Raw genomic sequence first — 26,089 nt, forward strand, 5'->3', positions numbered from 1 at the left:
GACCTAAAGAGTTAAAGCATTTCCCAGATTGCCTAACAATTCACAGCAGTTTAAAAAAATTCGAAGACATAAACATTTTCAACCCCTTTCAAAGCTAGTATGGTGTATGTGCTTTTTCTGTAGCTTTACTTGTTGCCAGGGAGTAATTTATACACTCAGAGATCTTGCTTGACAATCAGATACAGACCTAAACAAAGAATTGTAGAGTACTACAGTAGCCTTCCATGGGAATTTTTGTTTGTTTCTTTTCATTCCTAGTGTAACAATTACTTAGAGGAAACAAGAACCATTGAAACAATCCTTTTGACAAAACACAGTGGCTCCAGAGTATTAGGGGAAAATATTTAACACCTGTGTGACCACCAGTCAAGTTTCTCTAGCACTACGGTAATAAGACATAATTTTATATCTGTGGATAAATACTGAAATACATGTAAAAAATGTTTCCTATAAACATATTCTTTGATTTTTTTTTTTAATCCTTATTCAGACTTCTCCATAATGTATTACATGAAAAGACCTAGGGATCATGTCAACTTTTTATCAGAAAAACTTTTAGGAGTAACTTTTAGTAGAAAAGATTAAAAAAAAATTTATAATGTGCTATTGTTTGCTTAGATCGTGATACGTATTTGTGATGGGTTTCCTTTCTTCCTACCTTTTGAAAGGTGTATCTCTGATTTGCATCTGAGAGTTGACACAGTTCTTTTACAAGCTTTGAAAATGTGTGGTTCCACATAAAGAACTACAAAAAGGCTTAAAAACCAGTTAGGTTCCCTGTTTGCTCATCCTGCCCAAGCCCCCCCCCCCCCCCCCTTTTATTGTCAAAGCAGATTCATTGGTCTAAAATGTCCTGCTCAGTGAAGGGGCTAAAACTTTTGCTGTTCAGCCAGATGTCAGGACAACACTGAAGTAAAACTAAGTATATCTGACAATGCACGGTTAATTAAAGTTACGGTATTCTGCATATGTTTTTGAAATATGTATAAAAGTAAAAGAACGAATCCTCATTGCACTTTACTGTTGAGGCAGAATACCTGCAATATGAATTGGACTCGAGGAAGAAAAAAAAAATGCCAATAACGTAAACTGGATTACAGGATCCTCTAGGATATTTTAAGAATGTTTTATCACAGTTCAGTAGGAACAGCAGGATTCTTCAAATTTACATGATTTTTATTTTATTTATTTATTTATTTATTTATTTATTTATTTATTTATTTATTTATTTTGCATGTGCATTCTGGGGACTCCTCATTGAGTACAACTTCAAAAGGGCTCAAACCAATTATCTCAAAATGAGGCTCAAAGAACCACTACACAATGATGAAACCTGAAGCAACAAAACACTGATGAAACTGTGTCTCGAGGGTGTTAGGGTACATCCAACAGTTTGGGGGAACCCAAAAAAGCTCATCACAAGGTCCGAGTCATGTTAACGGAGTACAGAGTATAGGACTTCATCCCGACTCCCCCCAGGGGAATGGAGGCAAACTTACATTTGAAGGCCCCCTTTTGCATGACTGGAGTTCGGAAAGTCCCAGTTCCTCAGCCCGCGCTCCTTTTCCCCCCCGGGGTTCGGAGGCCACTGGGCCCGCGAGGCACACCTGTCACTCCAACCCCCTCCGACCCCACAGCCTGCGAGTCTCCGGCTCCCGCCTGCAGGAGGGAGGCGGAGGCAGAGCAGAGGAAGGAAAGAGTCGGGAGGGGCGGGGCGACGCCGAGGGGGCGGGGCGGGCGCGCGCACGCGCGGGCTGGGAGTGTGCGCGCCGCCGCCGCCGCCGCCGCCGCCGCGTCACCAGCGTGCGGCACGTGCCGGTGTTTACGTCCCTCGTGGAGCCGCCGACGTCAGCAGCCGAATGCTAACATTGTGGCGATACCGAGGCTCAGAGTTTAGGGAGACGCGTCCGTCCATCAGACAGTTCCGCGCGGTCGGGAAGAGGACGAGGCGGGGAGATCGGCCTGGAGACGCACACACCGCCGGCCCCCGCCGTCCACCGGCCTTCCCGGCCCCGCGGGACCCGCGTCTTCCCGCTGGGGCGCCGCAGAAGCCGCCCCGCGGCCTCGCGCGCGGTGGGCGGGCGCGGGGCGCTGCCGCGGCGGCGCGGGGCTTGTAAACAGATCCGGCTGCACGTGACCATGTGAACTACCTGCTCCAGGGACGGGCGCATTGTCTGTGTCTCCCGGCGGGCCGGTCCACAAAGGAGCGCGGCGGGTCCGAGCGCGGGGAGGACGGGCGACCGAGCGAGGAGAGCCGGCGGCCGGGACGCTTAAGATGGCTGAAGGCGCCCGGCGAGGGTGAGCGGGGGGCGCGGCGGCGCAGCCAGCCGGTGAGTTCTCGGCCGGCGGGCGGGCGGGCGGCCAGGACCAGCCGGCGTCGCCTCCCCCGCGGCCTGGCGCCGGAGCCACCATGTCGTTCGCGCTGGAGGAGACGCTCGAGTCGGACTGGGTGGCCGTGCGGCCCCATGTGTTCGACGAGCGCGAGAAGCACAAGTTCGTCTTCATCGTGGCCTGGAACGAGATCGAGGGCAAGTTTGCCATCACCTGCCACAACCGGACGGCCCAGAGGCAGAGGAGCGGCTCCCGGGAGCAGGCGGGGACGCGAGGGGGCGCCGAGTCCTGCGCCGCCGCGTCCGACGGGACTCGCGGGCCGGGCTCCAGCCCAGCGGGCAAGGGGCGGCCGGAGGCCACGGCTTCTGCGGCTCCGGGGAGGAGGAGGAGTCCGGGGCCCCGGAGGAGCCCGGCCTCGGCGGAGAGCGGCTCTCCGCGGAGCGCGCGCCACCTCCGGGGGGATCCGCTGCTGCGGGGACCAGCCGGCAAAGGGGCCGCCGAGAGCCCTCTCCGGAGCCCGGCGCGGGCCAAGTCCGCCCCGGCCCGGAAGGCATCCGAAGGCAGAGATGCGGCGGGGGCCGCCTCTGCCGCATCCCCGCCGGCGCCCAAGGAGGAGGTCCCCCCCGTGTCCTCGGTGCGGGTCGTGAGCGCCTGCGGGGCGGTCTCCGAGGAGATCGAGGTGCTGGAGATGGTGAGGGAGGACGAAGCGGCCCCGGCGTCCCCGGCGCGCTCCGACCCGGATCAGCAGCCCGCCGCCGCCGCCGAGCTGGAGCCCGCGGCCGAGGAGTGCAGCTGGGCCGGGCTCTTCTCCTTCCAGGACCTGCGCGCCGTGCACCAGCAGCTGTGCTCCGTGAACTCGCAGCTGGAGCCCTGCCTGCCCGTCTTCCCCGAGGAGCCCTCGGGCATGTGGACCGTGCTGTTCGGGGGCGCCCCGGAGATGACCGAGCAGGAGATCGACACGCTGTGCTACCAGCTCCAGGTCTACCTGGGCCACGGCCTGGACACCTGCGGTTGGAAGATCCTCTCCCAGGTGCTGTTTACCGAGACCGACGACCCCGAGGAGTATTACGAAAGCCTCAGCGAGCTGCGGCAGAAGGGCTACGAAGAAGTGCTGCAGCGGGCCAGGAAGCGCATCCAGGAGGTGAGTTTGGGTTTCAGTTCATAGCTTTTCGTTCCTCCTTACCCCAGGCTGGAGCCTCGGTCTTAAACTGTGCACCTCTGGGACACTTGTTTCCCTGGACAAGGGAAAAGGAAGACGATGGGCTATTGTGACTCGCCTCCCCCCTTCATTCCTTTCAGTGGTAGGAAAAACTGGCTTTCCTCCACTGGCCCTCTGAAGAACCTTTGGTAAGTCTTAGATGTCCTCCCCCATGTATCAGATAGGTTCTGTATGGTAAGTGCTCTGGTGATGTGCTGCCACTAAGATGAAAGCCACTTTGAAAAAAAGGCACTCTCCCCCACCCCCACCCTGTAAATGTAAGCTGAGGGAGAATTTACTTCTCTCTGCTCTCTGAATCTCTTTCTAGCAATAACTACTCGGCATGAACTAATCCTGGTGTCATTTCTTAGTGTCATGCTCATTTACTCAAAATAGTTTGTTTTATGGAGTAAAGTTAGTTTTGCTTTTTCCTCCATATGTAGTTTGGCAGCTTAGGCAAGTTGTAAATTCATGGTCCTCCAAATAAGTGGCCTGTGCAAACGAAAAAGTACCAAGTGACATTTGGTTGTAAATGTATTCTTAAGGGTTTTAGACACACTTTAAGAATATTTCAAGTCTTGCTGAAACTGGTTTGGCTCAGTGGATAGAGCGTAGGCCTTGGGACTGAAGGGTCCCAGGTTTGATTCCAGTCAAGGGCATGTACCTTGGTTGCGGGCACATCCCCAGTAGGGGGTGTGCAGGAGGCAGCTGATCAATGTTTCTCTCTCATCGATGTTTCTAACTCTCTATCCTTCTCCCTTCCTCTCTGTAAAAAAATCAATAAAATATATATTTTTTAAAAAGAATATTTCAAGTCTTTACAGATAGTTCGTGTTTCACTCCTGTTTTAGAAAGGAAAAAATGCCCTAGGCAGGGATGTTTAGTATACTTCTGTACTTGGGGATCAAAAAGTAGTGCAGTATAGTGCAATATGGGGGAAAGATTGGAATGGATATACATAGGAAGCTCTACAATCCATAAAGTATATATAATTTGAGGTTATGCTTACATACAGCTTCTGTAAGAACTTCACTGAAAAAGTATTTTCACATATACTCAGTTTCCTCTAATAGACACTTTTCTCAGAGCCATTTATTTTTAGGGTCAGTACCAATTGAGGTTGGACTTGGGTAGGTAAATGCCCCTTTTTATGGTTTTTATATTTCTGACATTGTGTTGTCATCTGTTAACCTTGTCTATATTTATATAGAAGTTGAATACTGCTATTGAGGCCAGGAAGTTGGAGCCTTCTGGTTTTTTAGAATATGGTTTTTCTTTGCTAGACTTGAGGATTTAGGAAATAACTCTTCCTCACTTATCCCACACCACAGTGTTCTCATACAACTTCCTGAATCCAGGCTTTCACTCCTTTCAATTAGTATATTTTATGCTAATCCCACCTGTAATGATCCTAGAGTTGCAGGGTTTTTATTTCCTTTGGTATCATCTCCTTTCTGGAGTCTGTTCTACTTAGGATTGTTTTTTGTAAGGGACAGAAATCTTAAATTGCCACATATATTCTTTTTTTGTATTTAATAAGAATAATACCTGTATTTCATTGACATTGCAAGAACAAAGTTAGTGCTTCTTTTTCTTACTTGAGTTATACATATATACATATATTATAGTCTTATAGGCATGTCTGGTTTTATTTTATTGATACTCAGAAAAAGTTATTTTGTCTTTTTTAATTCAAATTGGGTAAAAAATGAAGGCTGCCAAAAGTTTAGTTAATTACAGTTTTCTAGAACCCTTTCATGGGGGAGGTTGTGTATGTTTCTTAAGATGTATTTTTTACTAATTAAGTAAAGTTATATTAACTATAATATTTTATTCTGTTTAACAAAGAAATTTTTAAACTTTTAAGAAAGCTTTTGTGTGTTGGAAAACACCTCAAAATAAGTAAAATTTAGTATAAATTCATTGAACATTAAATACATAAACTTTTGGTGCTTCATTTAGTTGGCTTGAATAGTATTTTTAAAATAACTGTCAGTGAAATAAACAGGTTCAGTTTTAATGCTCTCCTGATTTCTACTGGAAGTTTCTGTGACTCAATCGGGGGAAAGTGTAGTGTGATTCATTAGTGATGTCTGCCATGGGGGTGATAATGGGGGTGAAGAACATACCAGCCATGTTTTTTGTTACCGAGGTGCTTAAATTCTTTGCTATCTTAATATTTTGCAGTAATTTTTTTTTGTAGGTAAAATTTTTATAGAATGTGTCACAGAACATTAATTCTGTTGAGTTTAGTAATTACATCTAATTCCATGTTTTTGTATTTCCAGTTTTCAAGTTGACTTAACTTGTGAAATTGGCTATAGTTTTTCAAGCTATCGATAGATGTATTTGCTAAAATCAGACTCATCCTTTGGTATATTTTACTTAAAAATTTAGTTGTTTGGTTGTGTTTTTCCTTTAATTTCTGTGAATCTATTTTCTGGTCCCCTTTTCTACAGAATTGCTTTTCCTTACCCCAGGATAGTTTTCCATTGATTTTTAGAGAGAGGGAAAGATAGGGCGAAACATCGATTGGTTGTCTCCTGCATGCGCCCTGACCAGAGCCTGCAAACCGAGGTACATGCCCTTGACCAGAATCGAACCCAGACTCTTCTGCCCGCAGACGGATGCTCTATGCGCTGCCAAATTTGCCAGGGCCGCGGTAGGCAAACTGCAGCTCAAGAGCCACATGCATCTCTTTGGCTTCTTGAGTGTGTCTCTTCCACAAAATACCACAGCCTGGGCGAGTCCATTTTGAAGAAGTGGCATTAAAAGAAGTTTAAGCTTAAAAAATTTGGCTCTCAAAAGAAATTTCAATCGTTCTACTGTTGATATTTGGCTCTCTTGACTAATGAGTTTGCTGACCACTGTCAGCTAGGGCTAATGGTTTCATCTTAAAAACTACACCTGTTTTTGTTAAAAATGGTCAGTAAATTGTTGAAAGAATTTGTGTGTGTTTTTTTAAATAGAACAGACTGTGCAAATACATTGTAAACTTTTCAAGGTCACTGGCCTTGACAAAATCTTGGAATTCTCTTCTTTGCCACCCCCTAGTTCAGGGCCACACATCTTGTGAGCACTCTTAATATTAGTGGACAAAAGACACCAGAGTTTGTTTTTAGAATTGCAAGAATTTGAAGGGTTTGGAAGAAGTGTCCTGTTAATGTCAAGTTGTGGGTAAATAAGTTTTTGTAAAATGACAAATGTAAATTACTCAAGGGATCATGCTATTGAAAAGCTAGGATAAAGATCTCTTAAAAATGTAAATGATTTCCTAAATAAGGGGTCTTTATTTGAGGCCTGTGGGTTCCCTATAAATTGAGGGGAATTATATTTGAACTTTAATGGGCATGTAACATTTTATATGCATAGGCATGTTTGCATTTTTTGAGAAAGGCTTTTACCAAACTCCTAAAGGTGTTTTTCAAAAAGAGGTTTAAAACCACAGTTGTAAATTATGTGCTTTGTAAATTAGCACCCATGACTGGTATGCTTTGTAAACAATATCGGAGTTTAATTTTTGGAATACACGTATGATTAATTGAGTTATAAGAAGTATTCCTATATCCTTGGCTTGTGAAATACTGAATTAAACCTTAAATTTTCTGCTAAAAGTTTTTGTTAATGATTCATAAAATTGGTTATCTGATTGGAAATAAGTTTTGGAGGAGCTATAACTTATATAGTACTTATAACTTATTTTTAGATTACATACAAATTATATACCACTTAAGACCTCAATCTAGAATATAAATGAAATGTCATATTTATTATAGGGTAGGTTTGTCTTGGACTTTTTCAAGGGTTTACTGTAAATAGTGCTATTTATACAACAGGCATTCAATCCCTGTATGAATTAAGTGCCACCAAGTTCTTTTGGAATGGTTTCAGCAATAGCCCAGATCATTGGTCAGAGCTGAAGATTGTATTATAGTGTGTGTGCATGGGTGGCCCATACTATGGCTTACCTTTGATGACTTAGGTTTTGTAATAATGGTTTTTGTATAAGGACAATTATTCTTGAAATTATTATTTGTGGTTTTTTTTAGATAACAGACCTTAATAACTATGATGGTAGGCTTGATTTAAGATCTATAAATCAGTGTTCACTTAAGAATTTATTATGTTTGTAAAACTGTCCTCAATTGGACAGTTTTACAAACATAATAAACTTCTTTCCAGTTGAAACAGCACGTGTTTTTAAAAGTAGCCATCCACATAAAGCACACAGTAACCAGAGCCTACCCAGGGTTTGGAGTCAGGACGACCTGAATTCGAATATAGACTTATCACTTCTGTAACCTGCTTAGTTATTAAAACTCTTAAAACAGGGAAATGGGGAAAATACGTAAACGCTATTTTAAGATTTAATTAAGAGAGTATGAAAAAGTACCCAACAAAGTGTCTGGTATTTATAAAGGAGACTTTCAAGAAGTGTTAATGGTTTCTTTCATGTAATAAGGATTTTCTAGAGTTTTCAACTCAATATTTCTCTCAGGTAATGTAACTAATTTATTAGCTACTTAGGCATTGGGCACTTTACATTCTCCTTACATCCTCCCCACTGTCTTTTGAGCCAAGTGGTGCTTTTTTTTTTTTTTTACCTATTTTGCTGAAGCAGAAGTTACACAGATTTGTCAACATTAAACAACTAAGGAGTGACCAAATTCACATTCAAACATAGATTTATCTTAACCCAACTGTGTGCCTTTCCTGCCATTCCTAGTTTTCCTAAAGACATCTGTTTGTTAAAATGACAACAGCTAGCACTAGCCGGTTTGACTTAATGGATAGAGCATTTGCCCAAGAACTGAAGGGTTGAGGGTTTAATTGAAGTCAAGGGCACAAACCTGGGTTGCAGGTGGCTCCCCTGGCCCAACCAATAGATGTGTCTCTCTCACATGGATGTTTCTCTTGTGTCTCTCTCCCTCCCTTCCACTCTCCTTTAAGAAATCAATGGAAAAATTTCCCCGGGTGAGGATTAACAACAAAAAAATATGACTCAGCCAAAAACAAATCTAACTTCTGAGGTTATTTAACAGAAGGAGCAAGAAACTCTAAGAAGACTGTTTGCTTATTACCTCTCCTCCCAATTATGACTTTCCCAAGTTTTCTGGAAAACCAAGATTAGTTATAAAGCTTTGAAGACTTGCTGAAACCCCAACTATATACATTATATAAGTGACAGGAGCCCTAGGTTGTTGGTCTTCTTTGGGTCAGTGAGCCATGATCCATGACTAAGTAGGTATGAATAGTAGAAGCAGGCTGGGGAAAGACATAGTGTATTGCAATGGAGAGAGCTGTTCTGCCTGTATATTCCCATAGAAAGAGTGTAAACTTAAACACAGTTAAGGAATAATGAAGCTAAGTAAATTTTGTGGGATTCTTGAGAGTTATGATGAAAGACTTGAAAGCTGGAAGCTGTTAAAATAATTACTTAGGTACTAATCATTTTTTTCAGTCCTGTGCTCAAATACATTTTTGGTAATTTTTCATATCACTGAAAAAAAGAGATAAGTATAGAAGAAAAGATGAATATATGCCTCTAGTTTAGCACTTGTAAAGCAAAAACAAGAAGACTGGTGACAGGATGGCAGTTTTCCTGATAACTAATTTATGTGGTCATTTCTCTGCTTGCCATTTAACATCACATGATGCCCAGCCCACCAAATATTTCACAAACATGAAATCGGGCATGTTTCCTCCTTGCTAAAACAAGGTCAAGTTGGACAGACACTTTAGTAATTTGAGTATAAGGGTGTGTGTGTGTGTGTGTGTGTGTGTGTGTTGAAGGGAGAAGGTGAGCAAGAGGTTTAGTTTGTCAAACATAAAGGCAGAAGAATGTTTGAATTAGCAATCTTCACTCCCCAAATGTTCATGTAACTTTAATCAGTCTCACTGTTCTTCATTGCTGCTTTATTTGAGATTTCATTGACTATAGAATATTATTGGAAGTGAGACTTAAAAGCACAAGGTGGCCTTTCCTATTTGGTTAAATGTATGTCTGCTTTGTTTTGTTTTGTTTTTAAAGGGAAGTTTCCTATGACTTCTTTTACTCTTCTTGAAAAGGCCAGAATCTGCTCCCTCTGATTCTGACCTATTCCCTGTTGATAGGGGAAAAAAAACAAACTAAGGTGCAAGGGTAAGAGGCATAGACAGTAAAGACTATTCTTGGTGCTTTTTGGAGGTGTGTGTGTGGTAGAGGTGAAGTTCATTTAGCTTTTCAAGCTCCTTGTTAGGGGACTTGTAAATACCAAATAGCTTTAATACAATATATAAGTTATAAAACCAGAGAATTCAGCAAAAAGCTAGAAAATTTTGTGAATTTTCTTAAATGTAGGGAATTTCCTTTTTATGCTTGTCTTTGAATTTAAACTTTTATTTGGTCATATTGCATATAATAGATCATTTTCACATTGTTCGGGGTTTTGTGGAATAGGCTATGAAATAAAAAGAAGCCTGATGGGCTAGACATTTTGTATAGAAGGGAATTGTCTTAAGAATAAGTGTACAAGTTCCTTTAATAATTTGGGATTTTATTTATAACTTTAAGGTTTGAGGGTGATAACTTGGGGAAGCTTAGTTTATTCAACAAATAGTACCTTCAAATAAGTAGGCACTGGGAGAAGACTACAGAATGGTCATTTTCTTTGCGAAAGTAAAATTTGTTACCAGGTCATCCTGATGGTAGGAATTAATTGAGGCAGGTTACTTTTTTTTTTTTTTTTTAATATATTTTATTGATTTTGTACAGAGAGAAAGGGAGAGAGATAGCAAGTTAGAAACATCGATGAGAGAGAGTCATCGATCAGCTGCCTCTTGCACACCCCCTAGTGGGGATGTGCCCACAACCAAGGTACATGCCCTTGACCGGAATCGAACCCGGGACCCTTCAGTCCCCAAGCTGACGCTCTATCCACTGAGCCAAACTGGTCTTGGCTGAGGCAGGTTACTTTTTAAGAAGCATCTCACTACACTGTTCATTAATTTGTGCTTAGTGGAAAGAAAATCTGTGTTTTTGTCCTAATTCTGATACTTGTTGCTTGGTCTTAGGTTGTCACTTACCATCCTCTAATCAGGGGTCCTCAAACTTTTTAAAGTGGGGGCCAGATCACGGTCCCTCAGAGAGCTGGAGGGCCGGACTATATGAACTACTAATTCCTACTGTAACACCTCGGCTGCGCTCACTGCCCAAAAAACCTGGCGGGCCGGATCAGACTCCTCTGCGGGCCGCATGTGGCCCGCGGGCTGTAGTTTGAAGATGCCTGCTTTAGTTTCCTGTTTATAAAGTGAAGTTACAGTGTCCTTTTAAAGGAATTTAGGGTAGTTTATAGGCACAGTGTGGCAAGGGTTGGGACTTAGGCCACTTGCTTTGTGTGCTAGTGTCCAGTTTAGGTCTCCCTGCAATAATGTGACTAAGTCATAGCACTTCTAATGTTGATAGGGGTCTTAGGCTTTTAAAATAGCCCATTTGTGGATGCAAGATGGGCATTAGAAGAGGCCAGGAGTAGTGTTTCTTCCTGTTTTTGTGTTTTGTTTTCTTGTCCTCACTTTGTTCCTTAGCTGAGCTTAAAGGTGTGTTGTTTTTTGTGCTTTTCCCTATAGTTTCTATATTTAAACTGCTTTTCCCATTCACTTTTGATAGCTTGTTGAAGTTGTACTAACAAAATGAATGTTTAATTCCTAAAATTATTTCTCTAAGCCTTTCTTTCTCTTCATCTTCCTATCTAGGTGAATCTTTGTCCTCTGTGGACAGTAACAAGGCCTAACTGGAGTGACCTATGTATAGAGAAGTATATGAGGATCTAGTTTTCAGTAATCACAATAACCTTTATTGAATGCTTCCTGTGGGTCAAGCACTGTGGGGAGGTCTTAATTAAATATATTATCTCTGATAGTCTGTAGATAGAAGTTAGTAGGTAGGTTTCAAGAGTTTGTTTCCTGGTCCTCTATTAATATCTTTGTGAATTTGGGCCTACCTCATTCTCTTCAGTACCTTAGCTTCCTCATCTGTAAGGCAAGGAGAATAGTACTGTTGCCTCATAGAGTGATTTAAAATAGGTTTTATGTAAAATACATAGACTAGTAAATTCTTGGTAAATGTTACCTCTTTTAATTTAAATTTTTTATTGTTTAATATATTACACAAGTCTTCTCTTCTCTCCCCCCCCCCCCTCCCCATTGACCTCTCCTGGGGCAGCCCGAACCCCCAGCATATGCCCTCACACTCCCACCCCCCTCCACTGTCTGTGTCCATTGGTTATGCTCATATGCATGCCCTTTGGTTGATCTCTTAGCCCCTCACCTCCTGCCTTCCCTCATAGGTTGGATAGTCTATTAGATGCTTCTATGACTCTGGTTCTATTTTTGTTCATCAGTTTATATGTTCTTTATATTCCACAAATGAGTGATATTTATCTTTCTCTGACTGGCTTATTTCACTTCGCATAATGCTCTCCAGTTCCATCCATGCTATTGCAAATGGTAAGAACTACTACTTTTTTATTACAGTGTAGTATTCCATTATGTAGAATACAGTTTTCTAATCCACTCATCTGCTAATGGGCACTTAGGCTGTTTCCAAATTTTAGCTATTATAAATTGTGCTGCTATGAACATAGGGGAGCATATATCCTTCCTAATTGGTGTTTCTGTTTTCTTGGGATATATTCCTAGAAGTGAGATTACTTGGTCAAATGGAAGTTCCATTTTTAATTTTTTGAGGAAACACCATACTGTTTTCCACAGTGGCTGCACCAGTCTGCATTCCCACCAGCAGTGCACAAGGGTTTCTTTTTCTCCGCATCCTCTCCAGCACTTATTGTTTGTTGATTTGTTGATGATAGCCACTCTGAGATGGTATATCATTGTTGTTTTGATTTACATCTCTCGGATGATTAGTGATTTTGAGCATGTTTTTCTGTGTCACTTGACTTTCTGTCTGTTCTCTTTTGAAAGATGTCTGTCTATTTAGGTCCTATGCCATTTTTTGATTGAAATGTTTATCTTCCTTTTGTTAAGTTGTATGAGTTCCCTATAATTTTGGAGATTAAACCCTTATCAGAGATAACATTGGCAAATATGTTCTTCCATGCAGTGGGCTTTCTTGTTGTTTTGTTGATGGTTTCTTTTGCTGTGCAGTCGCTTTAAATTTTGATGTAGTCCCATTTGTTTTATTTTCTCCTTAGTTTCCATTGCTTAGGAGCTCTATCAGTAAAGATATTGCTACTACAAATGTCTGCTATTTTGCTGCCCTTGATTTCTTCTGCAGTTTTTATTGTTTCCTCCCTTACATTTAAGTCCTTTATCCATTTTGAGTTTATTTTTGTGTATGGTGTAAGTTGGTGGTCTAATTTCATTTTTTTGCATGTATCCATCCAATTTTCCAACACCATTTACTAGTATTGAAGAGACTGTCTTGACTCCACTGTAAGCTCTTGCCTCCTTTGTAAAATACTGTTTGAGCATAATGGCTTGGGTCGATTACTGGTTTCTCTATTCGGTTCTATTGGTCTACTAGTATATGTCTGTTCTTGTGCCAGTACCAGGCAGTTTTGAGAACAGTGGCTTTGTAATATAGCTTGATATCTGTTGTTGTGATCCCTCCCACTTTCTTCGTCTTTCTCAAGATTGCTGCAGCTACTAGTATTCGGGATCTTTTTTTATTCAGATGAATTTTTGGAGAGTTTGTTCTACATCTTTGAAGTATGCCATTGGTATTTTAATGGGGATTCCATTGAATCTAGATTGCTTTGGGTAGTATGGACACGGTAAATGTTAACTCTTATTTGTATTAATCTTCATTTCAACCCAAGAGGTAGGGATTTTGCAGTAGAGGAAATAGGTTCAACATAACTGATATACAGAACCTGATTCAAATCTAAGCCTGACAGATTCCCACCTGCTTTCTTAACCACTGTGCCATCATCATCCCTGTAGAAAGGGAGTGAGGCTGATAAACAACTCAATCATTGTCAAATTAAAGTGCATGGTCAATGTCTCATCAGAAAAAAACAAATAGTGACTGGCTGATGTTTGTTTTTTATAAACTTTGATTATGTACATTTTATATAATAAAGAGGTATTATGTTAATTTGTCCTTTACAAGTCAATGGGTTGTGCACGCACAGGAGCTGGGGGATGGGTCTGGGACTTCCACCCCCAGCAGAGGCAAGCTCAGGCCTGCCCAGCACTAATGTCCTGCCCAGCGCTGAGGTGAAGCTGCCCGCTGCATCCCTGGCCAGGAATGTGATGCTGCCTGCCTGTGTCCCTGACCTGGGACTTGGCGCTACCTGAGTGCATCTCTCCCTTCACCCTCCAAAACCCTGTCCCCCCAGCACAGGGCTGCTTCTGTGTCTCGGTGAACTTTGCAACAGACCCAAGGAGAAAACAGAGGGGAGAAGCTGGGAGTTGTGGATTCCCAGCGCTTTAGTCACTTGAAAACAGCCCCACTTGAAATGCGAGGTGGCTGAGAAGTGAGGGGCTGAACACCACTTCGATGGACTTCTGTAGGTCCGAGGCCCAGGTGTCCACCATGAGAAGGAAAAGAGGGAAGATGGTTGGAGGGGCCTCGAGGAAGGGAGGACAATCTTAATCCCAAATAATCGAATTCTTTTTCTACTGTTTGTTAAACACAGTACATGGCTTGACCAGAATTGAACTCTAAATACTTCAGTGCATGGACTGCTCTAACCACCAAGAAAAACCGGCTAGGGCTTCTTTCTACTTTTTTTTTTTAATGTGCATTATCTATAGTACCTTACACACTTCATAGTTTATATGATCTGAAATGTCAGCAGCTCAAGTTTATTTTCTGGGTTTCATCAGTTTGGGTTAGCAAAATAGAAAATTAAATTGTTATTATAATAGATTAGTGGTTATGTTCTTTTACCAATTGAATTCTTTTATCAGGAATTATAGGAAATGGTTTAGAGTCTAAAAGTCTAAAAAAGTCTGGTGTTATTAGTAAACTCTATCTTTTGAAGTTTTAAAATGCATTTCATTTACTTAAACATTATTTGCAGATAGTTAGATTAAAATAGATTGCCAACTGAAGTTATAATTGGTTTTAAGGTAAGTTAATGTTGGAAAACATGAAACTTTATAGCAAAGAAGACAAATTAATAAATTAGCAGTGTTAGGTGAGATGCCTTGGACTTCTCTGCAAGAGTATTAAGTTTAGTTGCTGCATAATAGCTTTGTAAAGTGCTGTACTGTTCTGTTTGAGAATAAAAAGCATGTGGGAAATAATATATAAATGTGTTAATATTTAAATAAAATAGTTGATTTTCTTTCTTTTTCATTGCATATAGTTGTGTAGAGGGGAACTGTGACTTAATAAACATACAATGACTTGATTTTGTTTTGGCAGAAAATAGTATCTAAACTGTTGTGTTAACATTTACTTTAGTGTCTCTGTAAGGAGAGCTCCCAGAAGCCCTGTGTCTGAGGATTGTCTTACTGTTGAATCATGGCATTTGGTCACTTCTCAGTGACTCTGGGGAACTTTACAATTGAGGAATGTTGCTACTATTTTGTTTTTCCTCCTCATTCTTTTAATTTCTGCTATTCCTAAAACTTCATAGAAAATAATCTCTAATGTTTTTCATTTCAAGTGGAATAAAAAATAAAGGGTTTCTGTGAATGTACATTTTCTTGTAAGGAGAGAATTATTGCCTTTAAAACTATAAACAGTTTATAATTCATTGTAAGGACTAATTGTGCATTTTTTTAAAACACAGTTTTCTTGTTCTATCCTTCTTTAATCTGGTTATTACGTATGTTTCCTATAGCTGTAGTCTTGAGATGGTAAAGCTGTGTTGGAAGTGAGTACCTGTGCCACCAGTTAGAATTTATTTCTGGGACTTGAGAAAAGTGCTGTAATTATAAATTGATCGTTCATACAGCTGCTATTCCTTTTATAATACTACTTTCAATTGTAGCTTAACGCAGCTGATTCAATACAAGATTTATCTACTTATGAATAATAGGTAGCTGGGCCCAGAAAGAGAAGTATGTAGTATTTTCTTATTTCTTATGCCTTATCTTTTGGAAAAGTTGTATTTGTAAGCCAAAATACGTTTGTGTGTGGGTAAGTGGAGAATGGATAGAATATAAAACCTTTCTTAAGATGTACAGTTGGCCAACAGGCACATGAAAAGATGTACTGCATCACTAATTATTAGGGAAATGCAAATCAAAACCACAAGTTATTACCCCATACCTGTTAGAATGGTTATTATAAAAAATATTAGAAATAACAAGTGGAGCAGATGAGGAGAAAAAGGAACCCTCTTACTCTGTTGGTGGGATTGTAAATTGGTGCAGCCACTGTGGGAAACAGAATGGAAGTTCCTCAAAATATTAAGCATAGAACTACTATATTACTTAGCAATTCCTCTTCTGGGTATTTAACTGAAGAATATGAAAGCACTAATTTGAAAAGATATATGTACCCCTTTGTTCACTGCAGCCTTATTTATAATAGCTAAGATATGGAAACAACCTGAGTGTCCATCAATAGAATAGATAAAGAATAGACAAAATAGTTAAAGATGAGGTATATACAGTTAACTCTTGAACAGCTGGGTTTGAGCTGCACGGGTCCACTTATAGAAGGATATTTTTCCAATAAATATACTGTTGGCCCTCCACATTCCTGGTTTCAAATTTGTAGATTCACTCAGCAAAAGATCGAAAACAGTGTTTTCCATCTAAGTTTGGGAATCTGCATATACATAGGGTCTACTTAAGTTATGCACATATTTTCAGCTTCATAAGGTCAGCTATATATACTCAGCCATACAAAGCTAAATATTGCCATTTTTGACAACACGGATGTATCTTGAGGGTGTTAATGCCAAGTGAAATAAATCAGAGATATAAAAACAAAACAAAACATGATTTTATTTGTGGAACAGAAAACATAAAGAAATGAAAGAATAAAAACAAACTCATAGATAACAGACAACAGATTGGTAGTTGCCAGAGTGGTGGGGGCAGGGAGGCGGGGCAAAATAGGTAAAGGGAATAATGTACACCTGAAACCTACATAATGGTATTCAATTAAAAAACACATCTTTCTCTAAAAAAAGTATGTATTCACTTGATAGATCATGATTGTAAAAAGTATAATTGAAATGTAAATCTTCTCTCCTCCTACCCTCATTTCCTTGTCTGTGGTTCCCCTTCTTAGAGGTAGTTACCCATAAGAGTTTCTTGTGTATTTTCAGATTCAGTCATATATACAAATATATATAGGACATTGATACTACCTATGTTTTAAACAACCCATATATACTATATATATATATATATATACACTCTAGTATACATATTGTGTGTTTTTTTCTCTTAGGCTATTTTTCTTATTTCTTTTTCTTTTTAGTCCTCATCCGAGGATATTTTCCCATTGATTTTTTTTAGAGAGAGAGTGGAAGAGAGGGAGAGAGAGAGAGAAACATACATGTGAGAGAGGAGGTTAACCGATTGGTTGCCCTCCTGCATCAGTGCTGACCAGGGCCCAGGCCAGGGAGGAGCCTGCAACCCAAGTACCTGGCCTTGACCAGAGTTGAACCCCGGAACCTTTCAGTCTGCAGGCAGATGCTCTATCCACTTAGCTAAACCAGCTAGGGCTAGGCTATGTATAATGTTTTAAAATGGAGAAGTACTGTGAATTCCATGAGAAAAGGGACCATGCTTTTTTGTATGCCCGGCTCCTAGCCCACTGCCTAATATTTTAGATACTCAGCCCATATTTATTGAGGAATGAATGAATGAATGAATGAATGAATATAAATACACATATATGCATAGATACATACATGAGTTACAAAGAAAGTTAAATTGAGTTCCAAATTGGGAGGAAGAAAGGAGTGACAAGAAGATTTGGGGAGATTAGTAAAATAACATTGGCAAGAGTTGATAGTTATCTTGTAGTTTAGCAAGAAAAAATTTTTGAAAATAAATATGGGGAAAGGTATTAGACCATGGAATACTTTTCTAAAGAGTTAACTAAACAACTAAGTAGTATGGAGTCCTAGAAAATGCAGAAAACAGAAATAATATGGTGAAAGCAGTTTGAAAAGGATAATTCAGGCCTAAGGCATGGATATGAGGGATAAAGAGCAGTTGGAGCTTTTTGTTCCCTCTTGCTTCTGTGTTTCAGAGTTTCCATGTCCTCATGATAGGGAGCAAAAAGTAAATATTTATATGCTGTTATAATATATATAACACACACACACACACATAAAATTGGATTTCTTTATACTAAAACTTCATTGTTCCACAGCTCTTGGATAAGCACAAGAATATAGAGAGCATGGTAGAGCTTCTGGACTTGTATCAGATGGAGGATGAAGCCTACAGCAGCCTTGCAGAAGCCACAACGGAACTCTATCAGTATTTACTACAGCCATTCCGAGACATGAGAGAACTTGCCATGCTACGGAGACAGCAGATCAAGGTATTTTTTTAAACCTAAATAGTAGCCTGCCTGTTTCATAGTTCTCAACCTGGCTGGCCATGCATTTTAATTACAGTGAAACTTTTTAAAAATGTACATATCTGGTTCTTTGTCCCCAAAGATTCTAGTTTGATAGATTTGGGCTATATACAGCCTGAACAATCATTTTAAAGCATCTCAAAAGACAATTCTGCTGAGTAGCCAGGAGAGCACCCTTGACGGTAAAATTATAAATACAGTGATTCCCCTGCCCACTTTCCTGTACTAAAATTTGTTTCACCTAAGAATTGGAGTTGTTTTTTTCTTTTCCACTCTTCTAACAATAGATAGGAATAACACATAAGACCCGGTATCTAAGCAAGTGATGTGTTTATCATAAGTAATCCTGTGCCAAGAAATTTGTATTTATAAATGAGTCTCACTGTCCTAGCTACCTAAACTGACACATTCTTTTTTCCATGCTAAAAACAGGCACTGTTTTCTTTCTAGTTCTGAAATTGAAAACAGGGGTGTCACTGTTTCAGCACATGATCCAGATGACCAAGGCTGTGCATCTTCAAATTTGCCAAGTTAGGAAATGAACTTAGTGTCCTATCTTCACTTAATGTCTTAGGTGCAATTGTAATCACATTTTTTAACAGTTGGCTGAAACATTAGCTGCTCAATTTTACAAGTCAGTAAAAAACAGCATTGAAAAGCATAATATACATGAACAGTGAAGGTAAAGATTAATCCAACAACAAAGTGTAAATTATCTTCAAATAATTGTGACTGGATTTGCTTTTTGTTAACTTTTTCTCTTCTATAAGCCATAATGCACATTTTCTCGCTTCTGTGTACGCTGTTTAATTGTGCAAGTGAAAATAAATTCTGCTAATAATCTGAGTTGAGATTTTTTAATTTGGAACATTGCTTGTTCTGTTTATTAAATTTCTGTTTCATAGTTGTGTCTGTTGGAAAATCAAACCAGATACTTCAGATATTCAGAGGGACTTGAATATGAAGAGTTGTTAATTAGGTATAAAGTTGTTAACCAGATCATTAAGAAGGCAAGAATGTAACTCTGTAAGGTATCAGGGTTAATAATTGCCAAAACAGCCACCACTCCTAGGTGTGTGTGTGGGGGGTGTACTGGAGAGATGTACTTTCATCTAATCAGCAAAGAGGATGGGCCCCGTCCTGGTGAAACTAGTCTCTGAGGAAGAGGACATTGCTCACCTAGTGCTGGTGTTTGAGCTGCTCTAGTGGAGAGACCTGCTCTCTGGGGATAGTGCACCGGTGGGCTGGTGGGACTGGGAGGTTGGGGCACACAGTGAAGCTAGTTTTGCAAAGGTGGGAAAGCTGGGAACTGGATTCAGTAAAAAACTTCAGAGTCTGAGTTGAAGAAGTGAGGCTGGGATGATGCTCACAGGAACAGCAAACAGTAAAGTCAAGTGATGCAGATGGTAAGAAGCAAAGCTCTGTTACCTTCTTCAACCCTGAAATCTCCTCCCACCCTTCCTATTGACAAAGCCTAAATGTGATTTGCAGAGCTTGAATCCTAGCATCACAGGGCAGAAGGTGGAACTTGGAGCCAACAGACAAGCCATTTACATACATTTCAGATTTTCAAAGTTAGAGAAAATATCTAATAACCTAGTTTATGGTCTTAGGTAAAATAAACTTACAAGTTCTTTAAAAGATATAAAGTTTAATCAATGAGGTCTTTGAAAAAGATTTCTATTCAAAATATACTGAATAAGAGTTTAAAATTTTGCCTGCAGTGTTCAATTTATTACTATTCCATACTTGTGAATTCTAATATTATACTTTTTAACTTGAGTGTTTTAAAATCAGAAGTAATCACAACAAAAAGTTCAGACCTTGATGGTTTTGTAATAGCAAACAAGTCTTTTAGAACCCTTAAATCAAAGCTGTAGTCTAAATATGCCACCTACTGCCAAGAATCCCACCGAGGTTTTCTGTTTCCTGTCAAACCAAGTAACGTTCCTCAGCCTAACATTCAAAGGCCTCATAGTGATCACAGCCTTCTTTTTTGGTCCTACCTCCCATCACCTTTATCAGTCTTACCCAAACTCCTGCCAGGCTGGACTGCTGTCTGTCTCTTACCATACCTGCCTCTAGGCAGTGCTCAGGTTAATTTTTGCTTCTAGCGTGCCTTTTAAAGGAGGCTCTATTTCTCCATCTGTACCTGTCAAAATCCTATCCCCCAGCGTCCAAAGCTTCTGCAGTTATGAACCTCAGTAAGTTCTATTTTTTTGTAGAGATTTTTTCATTATTATTTTCCTCCCATTACCATTTATCCCCTCACCCTGCTCCCTATAAATAGCTAAGTTCTCTCTTACCAAACCTTTAAATTTTCTTAAAGAATTTAAAACACTTTTATTCCTTTTTACACAGAGACACTGTTTGCCATCTATAATATCTGGCCAAAATGCTACTTATTCATCATTCCCTTTAGAAAGTCTGCCCAGACTTTGCACCCCAAACTCCACAGCTAGTGCTTTCCATGGTATCTTAAGCATACTCTGTCATGACATTTTTTATACTCAACCGAGAGCCCCAGTGCGTGAAATTTGTGCACTTGGGGGAAGAAGGGTTCCCTCAGCCTGGCCTGCACCCTCTTGCAGTACAGGAACCCTCAGGGGATGTCCAACTGACAGCTTAGGCCCGCCCCCCTCCCATCCCACCCCCGGAGAGAGGCTCCCGCCACCACAGCTGCCCTCCCCAGCTGTGAGCCTGGCTCCTGGCTGAGCGGCACTCCCCCGGTGGGAGCACATTGACCACCAGGGGGCAGCTCCTGCATTGAGTGTCTGCCCCCTGGTGTTCTGTGTATGTCATAGCAATTGGTTATTCGGCCATTCAGTTGATTTGCATATTAGCCTTTTATTATATAGGATTGTAATTCTTTACTTGGGTATTTATGTCCTCCACCAGGCCGAATATCTTATTATCTCTGGTGCCTACTACAATACTGGCACTGAACAGATATCATACATGATCGTTTTGAATGAATAATTGAGACCTTTGTTAAAGGTCTCATAGCAGAACTAGTCTCCTCATTTCAAAACAGATTTCTTCATCACAGATCTCTCTTTCTTCCCACCCTCAATTAGATTGTAAGTTTCTTGGGAAGACAATATGCATATTACTCATATATTTCCTCTAAAGCACCTAGTACAGTAGTCTCTGCATTCAAATTATATAATTGAGATGATTTCTAAATATTAGCCATGGGAAAATCTAAAAGGGGAAGAAAAAAAAAACCCAACCATATCCAATAGTAACATCATTTAAGTTTGACTCCTGAAGTTTGAAACTGGAGATACAATAATCATCTGAGAATTAAAAAAAAAAAATCTAGTATGGAATTGGATATCAAGAGTCCTAGCTGCTGCTACTGGCTTGTCTTTGTTTGGTAACTATTTTTATAGTCTCAGAAGTGGCGTTTATATTAATGAGGAAGACATTTATGTTCTGAACATATATATATCTCTACTTCCTATCCCTGCCCCATACACTGGAACAGTGGTTGGCAAACTCATTAGTCAACACAGCCAAATATCAACAGTACAATGATTGAAATTGCTTTTGAGAGCAGGAAACCGACTTCTGCGCATGGGCCACGAAGTTCCAGTTGCACTGTACATGCTCACCCGCACATGGTATTTTGTGGAAAAGCCACATTCAAAGGGCTAAAGAGCCTCGTGTGGCTTGAGAACTGCAGTTTCCCGACCACTGCACTGGGAAAAAGAGGTCTCATAATTTTGCCTCTTTCCTAGCCTCATATATGAAAACATGAACTCATTTTTTTGCTTGACTAGAAACAGGAAACCTCTGGGATAGTGTGTCTTTAGCCTGTCTAGTTGGTATGATTTGTGAACCCAAGAAAAGATAGAAGCATTTTTTCTTGTTCATGCTTATAAAAGATATGTATAATAAAGAAGATTTGGAAAGTGCAGATTTTAAACAGGAAGAAAAATATTACCAATAATTTACTACCAAAAGATGACATCAATAATAATACACCTTACATATTTTGTCCTTTTTCCCCTAGGTATTCTTTTATGTAATTGAAATTATTATATCTCTGCACAATATTGCAATGAACACTCTGGTTATTATTTTTGGAAGGTATTGTCTTAAAAATCTTCAAAAAGTATGGTATCATAAAATACTTCCCAAAAAATGTTTTAATCATTGTATAGTTTCACTAGTATTGTATAAGTATGTATCTTTTTTGCCATTACCACTGTTTAGTCCACATGTGTCAAACACAAGGCCCGCGGGCCAAATCCGTCCCGCCAGGCCTTGCAATGTGGCCCGCACCGCGCTGTCATCACTGCACTCCACTGCGTTTCCATCACAATGACAGTTTATGACTGTTCAGTAAACCATTCGGCCCGCGATTTAGGCTGGATTTTAGATTTTGGCCCCTTCTCTGATTGAGTTCGACACCCCTAGTTTAGTCTCATCATTTAAAAAAACAACAACACATTTTTATTGCTTTCAGAGAGAAAGAAAGGGGGAGAGAGAGATAAAAACATTGCTTCAGCATGTCTGAGGTTTTGCTGCCTGTGGATTCCTCTAGTATTTTTATGGTTTCTCATCTTAAGTTTAAGTCCTTTATCCATTTTGAGTTTATTTTTGTGTATCTGTTCAATTTTCCCAACACCATTTATTGATCATTGTTAATTTTCTTGTGTTATTAATTAATAGCTAGCACTCTAAAGCAGGGGAAAACAAGTATTCCTTATTTTAGAATCAAGCACAGTGCCTGATGTAAGCATTTAGTAAATGTTTAAGAAATGAATCAAAGAAAGAAAATAACTTTTTAAAAGTGTTTTATTTTATTGATTTTAGAGAAAGGAAGGGAAAGGATTAGAGAGATAGAAACTTCCATGATGAGAGTGAGTCATCTATTGGTTGCCTCCTGCATGGTTCCTACTGGGGATTGAGACTGCAACCAGGGCATGTATCCTGACCTAGAATCGAACTAGTGACCTCGTGGTTAATGGAGTGATATCTAACCATTGAGCAATACCGGCTGGGCAGAACTTAATTTTTCTTTTTCTCTCTCTAAAGATTTCCATGGAGAATGATTATCTGGGTCCCCGAAGAATTGAAAGTTTACAAAAAGAAGATGCTGATTGGCAGCGGAAAGCTCACATGGCTGTGCTCTCTATTCAAGATCTTACTGTCAAATATTTTGAAATAACAGCTAAAGCTCAAAAAGGTAAGTTTCCCAAAGAAATTATACTTGTTTAACTTTGAAAACGAGTTGTTTAAATATTTTATGTTCACATTAACTGTGTTGAAAAGTATATAAAGACCGCTAATAGTCTGAACAGTTGGGAAGGAAGATCACTATTAATAAAGTTACATCTTTTCAATCTTTTTTAGATATATTAGTAATGGGATATTGATATAGTATAATTCAGTTTTGACACTAATCATTCACAATTACAGACCCCACAATTTAAAGGCACAGAGGTCTCTAACATGACTATCCTCATCTCGGGTACTACTCCCTCATTTGGGGGGTGGGGAGTTTTCAGGCCATCTGCTCTTCTACCAACTTGCTACTAATTTGAGGGTTCCCATAACTTTTTTAGGTTCAGTAACTCAATACAATAACTCAAAGAACTTAGAACTTATAAATGACACAAATCAGGACAAGCCAAATGAGACATAGGGCAAACTCTGTGAAGGTTCACCTTCCTTCCATAGGTGGCCATAGACATTCTTCAGTGGCTCCTTAATATGCAATTCAAACTCAGGGCTGTTCATTATATTAATAATCTGTTACTTTCTTTACCTGCAGTTAATACAGGTTAACATTCAGGTTATTCTTTCACCAAATTCACATTTTCTTAAGTTGAATTTAAAGCAATTTATCCTTCAGAATGCCAGTGCAGAATGAGAATACTTTTCTTGATTTCTCCATATCCTTTGGCATTGTCATAAAAACACACAAAACCAATAATTTGATAAGTGAAAACGGTATCATGTTCTTATTTTACATTTCTTTAGTTACTGAATGTTGATCTTTTTTGTTCTCATATAATAATTGGTATTAGCATATTCTTTTTTTTTTCTTTTCAGTTAACATTTTTGCCTATTTTTCTATGGTATTTTTTGTATTGCTCTATAAGAGCTCCTAATATATTCATTGATATTTTTATTATATTTCTATTATAGTTGTCTAGTTTTGACATCTGTTGCAAATATCTATTCCTAAATTTTCTTTTACCATTTTTTACTTTAAAAATCATCAGCTTTTAAGAATGATTTCCTTTTTAATCTTTAAATTATGTTAACTTGTAATTTCTAAAGTAAGTTTCTGTGTTCCTTCAAATAGTTAAAGCCTACTAAAAATCCTTTTATATACTTAGATTTCTTTCTACACTCTTTTCTGTTCTTATATTGTAATTGTAACTTTATAACAAAATTTATTAACAAAGTTTATCAGTTAAACCCTCACTGTTTTTCAAAATATCTTGGCTATACTCAATTATTCTTCACTAAAATAGTATTATAAACCTTTTGAAAAAATCACATACCCTCTTTTTTTTTTTTTTAATTAGGATCATTTTTTCCGAAACTAATATAATTCTGATCAAAACTATAATGTTTTAGGATTTGAAAAAGGATTTTAATATTTATGAGGAAGAGTAAATGCTTTATTTATTAAATAAACATAGGATGATATTTTTTGGAGGGTGTGGTTGGTATATCATGACATTTATTCAAGTTGATTATGTTTTTTGTTTTGTTTTTTGGTTTTGGTTTTTTATCTGGGTCCTACACATTTCTTGTTCAGTTCACCCGTGGGCTTTTTATGTTTTACCTTTGTTGTTATGAAAGGACATTATTCCTTTTAATAGGTTTTGAGCTTTATTATTTAATCTTCAAATCTTTTATCTGTTTTGGTGATTAATATGGTATAGAATGTGTTCAAGTTCTTATGCAGATGTTTCACTTACATACAAAGTGAAATTTGATAGCTGTAATAAAAACTGTCAATAAATATATGTGATTTTTATTTGTTAAAGAATAAATTAAATATGGTTTGTTTCTTAGATTTAAAAAAATGCTTTAGATAGATGAAATTATAGTTAACATGTAGTGTTTGACAATGAAGTGCTTTTCTTCATTCTTTTAAGGTATGTTTTAGTAATACTTTATGTTTTAATGTTGACGTGACTGATTTGTGCATAGATGCTGGCAAAAGTGTCTGACACTTACGCTGTTGCTACTTTTGAAACTCTGGGCTTTTATTTATTAGGATGAGACCAGCAATGCCCTAACTCCAAAACTACACAAAAAAAGAAGACGACTATAGACCTGTATTCTAATAGATAGATACAAAAATCCTCAACAGAATATTGACAAATTTTAAAATACTTAAAAATTAACAATCATGACCACATGGAGTTTTTCTTTCCTCATTCAGTATGTGAAAACCAATCAATGCATGCTACTGAATTGCAGGTCTAAAGCAGTAGTTTTTAACTGGGTGTGATTGTGTTACACAAAAGGACATGAAGCAGTGTCTGGAGACATTTTTGGTTTTCACAACAGCATAATGAATAACTAGCATCTAGCCAGCAGAGGCCATAGAATGTTCAGCATTCTATGTTGCACAGGACAGCCCACCATAATGGCTAAGAATTTTCTGGCTTATAATGTCAAAAGTGCTGGTGTTGAGAAATTCTAGTCTTAATAAGAAAAAAGCATGATCAGTATATCAGTAGATGTTGAAAAAGCATTCGGCAAAATATAACATCACGTGCTAAAAAAGCAAGTCTTAGCTTGTTGTAATGAGGTGAGAAAAAGAAATAAAATGTATTTAGTTTGGAAAGGAAGAAATATAATGTCCTTCCTATTCACAGATAATAACATTGTTTATGTATGTAGAGAATTATATGGAATCTATTTTTTAAACTCTTAGAATTAACAAATCACTTTCTCAAGGTCACAGGAAATAAGGTCAACCGAAGAAGTGAATTTTAGTAGGATTTAAATAATTTTAAATAATCTTGAATATTTCAACTAACATTACCAGGAAAAATGTATAAACCTTCACAGAATAA

The 26,089-nt window shown here is 39.1% G+C and overlaps 1 protein-coding gene across 5 annotated transcripts in view; it reads left to right on the forward strand.

The window, feature by feature from the left end:
• The first annotated feature begins 1,796 nt into the window (after positions 1-1,796).
• The window catches only part of JMY (junction mediating and regulatory protein, p53 cofactor), a 59,229-nt gene continuing 34,936 nt past the window's right edge, over positions 1,797-26,089 (forward strand). For 2 of the 5 annotated variants that reach the window (XM_036410986.2, XM_036410984.2), the window contains exons 1-3: positions 1,799-3,472; positions 17,820-17,993; positions 23,079-23,229. In XM_036410986.2, the coding sequence (XP_036266879.1) occupies positions 2,411-3,472; positions 17,820-17,993; positions 23,079-23,229 (1,387 nt within the window). In that variant the 5' untranslated portion in view covers positions 1,799-2,410. Of the gene's footprint in view, positions 3,473-17,819; positions 17,994-23,078; positions 23,230-26,089 lie in introns of all 5 variants that reach the window. The other 3 variants (XM_036410983.2, XM_036410982.2, XM_045571662.1) reach the window with 2 other exon arrangements.

Source organism: Pipistrellus kuhlii, unplaced genomic scaffold (genome assembly GCF_014108245.1).
Source record: "Pipistrellus kuhlii isolate mPipKuh1 unplaced genomic scaffold, mPipKuh1.p scaffold_m20_p_4, whole genome shotgun sequence".
Classification (NCBI taxonomy): Eukaryota; Metazoa; Chordata; class Mammalia; order Chiroptera; family Vespertilionidae; genus Pipistrellus; species Pipistrellus kuhlii.